Below are 8,296 nucleotides of genomic sequence, written 5' to 3' on the forward strand. Positions count from 1 at the left end.
CAAGAGAACTAACGGCTGAAGCTTCATCTGTTAAACATGTTATGGCTTTGGAACGATCGTAGTTTTGAAGAATAGCTTCCTTGACAACTGATTCAATTATGTTACGAGTAGACTGAGCATCTTCATCTAACCGAACGAATGCGAAGTATTCTGAAAAGGTCTTACCAATGTAGGTGAGCCAAGTCCCCAGTTCAAACAGGAACTCGATTGCACCCTGATAGCTCTCCACTAAAAGCTCCTCTGCCTCGTTATGTCCACTTTGTGGGTTATTATATCGGATGCTAAAAATCCGTTCGGTTATAAAGTTTCAAAGCTACCAATCAATTGCTTCTGCAAGCATAGACGGGTGTTCAAGAATGGCATCTTTCTTCTTCAGGACAGCTCTGGCCTCTTCCATAATTGAGATCGCACTATATAGACGAAGAAACGAAAATTAGATTTCCACTACTAGTTACAGAGATAGGAATGGAAATGTACATTTAAGCAGCAATCCCACTTAATTTCGGATCATAAATGTTTCAGTAAAAATAGATACGTGAAATCGCAGCACGCACATTAGGACAAATGTAAAAAGAAAATCAGTTTTTTTCAGGCAAGATTGTAAAGACGCTGAGAAGTAGTCATTCAGTGGAATCAACTGCTCAGACATATTAGGAAAATATGACTTTATAAACGTGATGAAAATGAAACTTTTGGACGTTAGTAACTAAAAACAAATCAATGCTTCCTACGTAATTTACTCACTGGATAAGTGCAGCCCCAGACTTACTGTCTGACATGGTGAATGAAGCTGTCCTCTGGTACAGTAATGAAAATGAGACTGCCACATTACAGGTCAATAAGTAAAACTTACTTTTCAATTAAGTATTTAGGACAAGGTCACGCGTGAACTCTATTTTCAGGCGTACGATTACTAACATCTCTAAAATTATCAGACATCAGAACATGTATTCACCACTTAAGGTTGATAGTCCTCAGTTTACAAATAACTAAGTCATATCGGATGAAAATATTGAAGAAACTATATCAGACAAACACCTATGTTTTGAGGTATATTTTATATTGCTTCTTTTACTGTGATAATAAGACTGAAAAACATAGAACATGGGTTGAAAAACAACAGGATCCTCAGAACCAATAGTGATATACAGTGAGACTATAATTTATGGACGACCTTTGAGCAATGCTAGTTACCTGGAGGGTTATAAATGCCCTGGTAAGGCCGAGAGTGGGGAGAGTCCACTCTCCCTCTCCGAATGCTCTCACATGGCCACACGTATATAACCTCTGCCAGGGAAGTCCTACTCACTGTCTTCTCGTGGCGGGGTGTTGGTTACGAAATTGAGAGGACGAAAAGCGAATGTCCGGCGCTTTAACCGGGTGGTGGATATAGAAGATCCGCCTAGGGGAGTTGGAAAACCCTGATTCCAAACCAGTGGTGCACATGGGCTCCAGGATCCCGAGGGAACAAATGGCGTATAAACGAATTGTTGGTCACCGACTACCACGGGACTGCATCTCCTTACGATGCTCCACTGCCTTGTGGATCAGACCTTCAGGTTAAAGGCTGCGGGTGTGGCCCCCTAAGTAAACCACCTGCTTCGGCTTGGGCACGCGGGCAATATCAAAGCCCTCACACATATCAAATGAGACCTGTGTGGCGCATATGTATATGGTGCCTTCTTGTACCAATATCTATGTGTTAAAATAAATAAATAAATAATAAATGTGAAAAATAAGGATTATGATTTACAGTTGATGGTAAGGGTCAAGCGTTGGATTTGGGGTCTTCAGAGTAAACTAAAATTAGCTAAGATGCCAAAATGATATTTAGACAAATTGGTGAATATATTTCACACCAAAATTCGAGACCTATTATCGTAAATCTGATTGGTTCGTACATAAATTAGAGTCTCGCCTGACATACTACTGTCATAATTCAGAGAGATCCTATATGCAGCGTAGCCACAGGTCTGGAGCTAATTTAAATGCTCAAAGACGCAAGATAACATATCAGACAACACCTATACACGCGGCGAATTTGTCACTCCTGACGATCCCAATTAAAACATCTGTTTGACAAGGGAGACAGCTGAAATAGAAGAAATGGTGCGTACTCCCTACCTGATACAATTATAGCTAATCAGTTTGCAAACACTAACATTTATATGATGCTAAACCTAGGTCTGTCTTGCCTTTACAATAAGTGAACACAATGCACGTCACTCCCAGTCTCCCTATTCTGGGTAAATTTTGGGGCTTTCCAAAAATCCCAATGGCCTTCCCAAAAATTTGGAGAAATATTAATAAATTTTTCCAGATGTAGATAAATTTTGTCACGAAATCACACTTATTTTGAATGGAACGGGGGACAATGTATACTTTCCCTTTGAAACATGACCTATAAGTAATGTGCATGTGTGAGAATACCATTAATGCACATAACATTGTATAGGATTTTGTTTGTCACTACTGTCAAGTATGATGCTTTTTCATAGCAAACAGACGAACTTCAACTAGGAAGACAACTAACCTTATGAACTAAGTAACGCACATATTCTTAGCTAGCGCCAACTGCAGTATCTAGTACTGTCAAACCTCAAAGTTTGTATATAGGATTAGGGAAAGATTTGATTCTCAGAGTCTTCTTCTGAGTGGTAGTACAGCTTTCTGGATTAATAATATTTTAAATAATGTGATAAAAGGCAAAAATACGGGTTAATAATTGCAAGGATATCTGAATAGTAACCCCTTTAGTAATTCCCATCATTGCGTATTTAAACGAAATCAACGTATTATCTTCCCCTAAAAGACTCTGTGGGGAGTTTTGTTACTATCTGCCTTGGAGGAGAGTTCCGCAGTCTAACTATTCAAACCAAGAAATACTTTGAATCGAAATTCATGAAAGTTCATTTGTGCTCAATCTGAAATTGGTTTTCTCAAAAGTGTAGTTAAGTATAGGAGTTTACTTGCCACTTTTTACCTTGAAAATGATTTTGAGTAATGAAATGTATCTTGATCGTATTCCCATAATTCTTTCGTAATGAATTCGTAATAGATTTAGCTCTCCCAGCTGAGCTGAATGTTGTTTATTTTTCAAACTGATTATCCTTTTTGTTACCTTTTTCGAAATCGTCTCGAAGCAGTGACGACTTTAATAAAGCATTAAGACATAAAGCAGGAGCTTCTCTCTAGATGAAGTTATTATCAGTCAGTGAAAAAGATACAAAGTAATTTCTCAGTCTGGCTGCCTAATGTTTTGGAAAGAAGCCGTAAGACAGCATGTTTTGTTAGCTACAAAGTGTCAATGAGAAGAAACGTCCATAATTTCGCATAAAGTGCTGTCAATGTCTCCTTCTTCCATAGGAAGTATGATACTCGTATCGCTGAAGGAATTATGAGATAAATAGAGCATCACTTTTGTTCACTATTATCACTCTGTATTTGCACGCATCTACTTTTCTTGAAGCAGCTAAATATCACCAAGATCTGATCGTTTTTTTACCTTTAGGCCATTTGAACGTAGAGGCGATTATGAACCTAGAATACAAATCAGGGTGGTAATAAATAGGAAGAATAGAAGTACATTCGAGGACTGAGCCTTAAAGGACTACTGATCATTGAAAAGTCGAATCTTTTAATAATCCAGGAACAATTTGACTAGACATCTATTGATGTCCGTTAATTTCAATTTTACTTAACGACTCCTGTAGTGAAGCCTATCGAACGACTTGGAGAAATCTAGGAGGCCTGTGTTCCAGCTTTTACAGGTAATCGAAAAATTTGTATGTTGAGAACCAGATAGTATGGATTTACTGAGTAGACAAATTCGGAGGTATTTATTGATAATTCTTCCCACTCTCGCTGCTGCTGACAGCATGGAAGTCGGTCTGCAGTCTGCAGCTTCTGCCCCACTGTTTCTACATTATGCTAGTGTGACTATAACCATTTCTCAGTTGGAGAGTCATCTGTCCTTTACTTACCAGTAGTAAAAGAGGCCAAAGAATAATGATGAATCGTTTGCTTCGTTCAGGCTCATACCTTGATGTTAGGGATAGGTTCTAAATGGGCAATAACATTCACTGAGGTTATCGTATCAGTGGGGTTGCAATGTCCTAGGTGAATTCGTCAACCATTTATTAACTAAATATGGATAACTATCTTCTCTAAAGTAACAGGACTTTCGTCATATCACCTCGAAGTTATTTTGATGCTCATACTGGTAGTGGGCTTATGTTGAGATTTAAAAGCATGATTGTAGGGAAGAAAAAAGATTGGAAAAAACGGTTATGAGTGGTTTGTAAGTAGAATAAAGTAGTGATAGGGGACCATGAAACAGCCCTTGATGTAGGACGGATCAAATCGTTAAACGGAATATTGTCTATCTCGTTCATTGACACATTGTTGGAGCTAGAAGGGTGGAGTTTGAGCATCCCTTACAGCCGACTACGAAAGACCTTATGTCCACGATACTTCAGAGGGATCACAGCCAAAAAGTACGCACACTGCAAACAATTCGAGATTTTATATGAGACTCATGTCTTTTTCCAATATCTTCTCCAAGGTTGCTAGGTTGGTCTCTGCAATGACTTTCAGGAAGGACTATTTTGGTGGAAAAAGCTGTGTGACTTATTAAGTAGTAATCCTTGTTGAAGCCACCTCTCGTTCTTGATGTTTGAGAGCAATAGTCCCATCTATGGGGAATGGTTTTGAAATGGATCTTTGCCGAATACTATAGTCTTCTAACGTATTACAACTCGTCTAAGCTATCCACATCTCACTTTAATAGGTGAACTAGTGATATCGAACCAACAATTCGTGCTTTCATCACAGGAAGCAAAAATGCTTACCGATAGGTGGTACTTTTTATGGCGATCATAAATTCAAATTTATTCGTCACCACTTGTTTGAAATATAGGTTTACTAACCAGTTTCCCCATTATTGTTATAATGATATGACTTAGATTTAACGTGCCAACATAAAGCTCGTGAATGAAGGTCATTTTAGGGTTGAAAATACATTTACTGATGATATTAGACTGAAACAAGGCCTTATCATTGACATTGGTTTTTACCAAACTCATTGATTCTCAAGCTTTTTCGAACCAACGCCTAACCTGGAGGAAAGAATAGAAACCAGATTAGTTTGCTACGCCATGCTATTTTTTGCGACCCGAAACTCACAAGGTTACATACCCTGAATATTTGTCCATATAACGACACAACTACAAAGCTAAAAAGAATATACAGTTTGACCACAAGTATTGTATAATTCTAATACTGTAGAAATAGTTAACTAATGATAGATCTGGGATGATCGAGCATATGATAATGACATATGTGTCGAATGAAAGCCTAAGAATAAGTAAATAGAAAAGTGTAAAAATCTTGGCGTTTATCAACAGCGCAATTAAGCTAGACATAATAACTCTTTGTATATTAGTCCCCAAAGTTACACGTCCACATTCTTTAACTAAATCAAAAAACCCTTTCAAATTGATAGTTTTACTAAGGTATCTGGATCAATCTGGAAATTTACTTTTCCAAAAGTTTTGAAGTGTGCTCTTGGAACCTTAGATTTGAAAAGCTTCCTTAACGTTTATGTTCTAGCAACAATAACAAACGGCTACTGGGTAAATCTATTTGGCGAGTTCGAACCAGCATCTTTGTTGATAGATTACCAGTGGTTAATAGTAGTCAGACTCTTCATTTGATGCCTCGGAGTTTGTCAGAGATCATTTCTTTGACAATGTGTAGCATCGGCAGATCTCAAATTGTCCGTTTCCGAACGAAACGTTGCTCTTCTGGCAGTTTCGTTATTCTTTCTTTTGAACGAGTTTCCAAACTTCAGCAGTGAAAACATTGGTCTACTACATTCCCAGTTTTTAAAGTCATGAGATTGTCTACCTGAATATTAGTATAGGAAGTTTTGGAGCTGTTGGCATATTTATACACCCTGATTTGGCAGTTACTTAAGTTTTAGGTCGTTATTTGTAACTCTCCTCAGCGCTTACTAAAAATGTTAGGCTTCAAGCATTCTTAGGTAGCCTTAGGATAGATGGTCCAATACCAACAACCGGGATTTAATGGGTTTTAATTTAAAATGGAAATTTTATAATGAAGCAAGCTCAAGACCAGTAATGCTAGAAGTAGAGTATATATCGGTTTCCTTCAAAGAACTGTAATCTGATGACTTAGACTTTTTAAATGAAGTGATAGATCTGCTGCTATTAGTGTCAGAAATGAAGACAAGTTATATTTGAAGTGAGTTATTCAAAGTCGTAAATACAAATAATGTGTGATCATTAGTTAGGTTTCTCCCTTACCTGAGAATCAAAACGTTGATCATCACCGGTGGTGAAGTAAACAGCAGGCCTATATACGAATTTCATGCGTTTTGTCACAATTAAAGCATTTACCATGGTGAAATACGTGTCTCTATAACGTAGTATTCTAAGAAAAAAATATTTAATATGCCTTTCTATACTGCTTTACAACATTTTATTACGCTGTCAATCACATTTTCACTAAAACGAGAATCATGTTTTGTCTAAAGATATTACTCATATTCAGACAGAGGAAACTCCAAAAACACCAGAGAATTTCTAGAAGCCTGGCACTCAGGTCAATCAGCAATCAACAAACATATTGAAATCAATCCAATTTATCAACCAATCAGGAAAACCATGCATAAATGTCGGAACAAAAATCAAACCAATGGGAGACACAACCAAAACAAAGAAGTAAACAATGATAAATTTAAGGTCAACAAGAACCAATCAACATCGAGGTGCACAGAACAAGCTGTGAAACACATATGGAGAAATTCGAACACTTCACTTCTATCTGAAGTTTGTGCTGATGATGTCGTTCAGAAGAACGATGAAAGCTCCACGACCAAACCATCCAGCTCAGAGAACAAAACTCCATCAAAATCATCCACCTGAGCTACAAATCTTCTCCACTCATATTCAACGTTTGACGAAGCTTTTGTCTCTTACAACTCTGTAATAAAACGTCTTAAAATAGAAGTCAGGGACGATAAGGTTCGAAGAAATAATTGCAAGGTAGTTGGTGCATTGAGAAGTATATAATCCAAGCTGACTAGTTGTCATTGTAGTTGAGTAGCATGGTGTAACCAATTGTGGCCTGATGTATTGATGTGTCACCCCAGTATAGCCAATGAGGCCAACATCGATGTTGAGGACTCAAGGAACCATTTATTTTGGGTATTCATTAAGTGCTACAGCACAATCTCCCTCGTGGAGTAATGATGACTCTAAGATATGATCAGTCAGAAGTTCAGATCCAAAGGGTTTGCCACTGACAAACACTGTACCGTTCGCGGTGTGCAACCACGGTCCCGCGCGTGGACGCGAACCTCTGAGGAGTCCCATACCAGGACAAAACGGTCTTTCAGTGCTTTCGGGCTTTCAATGGTAGTCTGACGTTGATGGATTCATGATCTCCATCAAAAACTCAATAATCTTCATAATTCCGATACTGATAATCTTGTCTTTAGCTATCTGATGAACTGGTCTGTACGATTTCATACCCTTGACGTATGAACAGTAACTTAGCCATCGCCCTATCATTTAACTCAGAAGCAACGTCTCTGATTATATGATTTTATCTACGAGCATAAATTTGAGAACTACTGGCACGTTAGCCTGTCTGGCGTGGTTGTTAAACTTTTAGAAAACCTTATTCGGAAGGAGCTTTCCAAGTATCTCGATGAAAACCGGTTCCTTTCAGAAAAGCGAAATGGTTTTAGAATAGGCTGTTCCTGTCTCAATAACTTATTAGTGGCTCGTGAAAGCTGGTGGTATGGATGAATTCCAAGTTGTCTAGCTGGGAAGCTGTGATTAGCAGAGTGCATCAGGGTACAGTTTTGGGGCCAATGTTATTCCTCTTGCATGTGACCTTCCTCGTCTCATATCATCATCGGTCTTGCTATATGCTATGTCAAGATATGGAGAGCGATAAGAAGTTAAGGTGATCGCTTCGGACTTCAAAATGACTTTGTGAATTTACCTGAATGGTCTCAAACTTGACAGTTGCTGATATATACTTCCAGGTGTATTGTGATGCATATCTTCCATCAAGGTACAGATATGTAGAGTTATGGTCTACTTCGTTATTAGTAGTACTCTAATAGACTATTTATTTATAATTATACCTACCGGCTATGGGTGCATAAAAGTTAGCTGCAAGTATGCAACTTAGCATAAGGTGGAACACGATTTAATTGCGATATAGTGATTATAAGTTGTTAGAACGAACTAAGATTATGTGC

The 8,296-nt window shown here is 38.0% G+C and overlaps 1 protein-coding gene across 2 annotated transcripts in view; it reads right to left on the reverse strand.

Annotated features, from left to right (window-relative positions):
• PDE5A_5 (cGMP-specific 3',5'-cyclic phosphodiesterase) overlaps nucleotides 1-2,578 on the reverse strand; it is a gene marked incomplete at its 3' end in the record, with an annotated part of 29,114 nt that extends 26,536 nt beyond the window's left edge. The window contains exons 1-4 of one of the 2 annotated variants that reach the window (XM_035733137.2): nucleotides 2,534-2,578; nucleotides 318-410; nucleotides 166-281; nucleotides 14-126 (exon numbers count right to left, since the gene is read on the reverse strand). In XM_035733137.2, the coding sequence (XP_035588801.1) occupies nucleotides 14-126; nucleotides 166-281; nucleotides 318-397 (309 nt within the window). In that variant the 5' untranslated portion in view covers nucleotides 398-410; nucleotides 2,534-2,578. Of the gene's footprint in view, nucleotides 1-13; nucleotides 127-165; nucleotides 282-317 lie in introns of both variants that reach the window. The other variant, XM_051211394.1, reaches the window with a different exon arrangement.
• Nucleotides 2,579-8,296: the final 5,718 nt, after the last annotated feature.

The sequence above is a fragment of the Schistosoma haematobium genome, chromosome ZW (genome assembly GCF_000699445.3).
Source record: "Schistosoma haematobium chromosome ZW, whole genome shotgun sequence".
Lineage (NCBI taxonomy): Eukaryota > Metazoa > Platyhelminthes > Trematoda > Strigeidida > Schistosomatidae > Schistosoma > Schistosoma haematobium.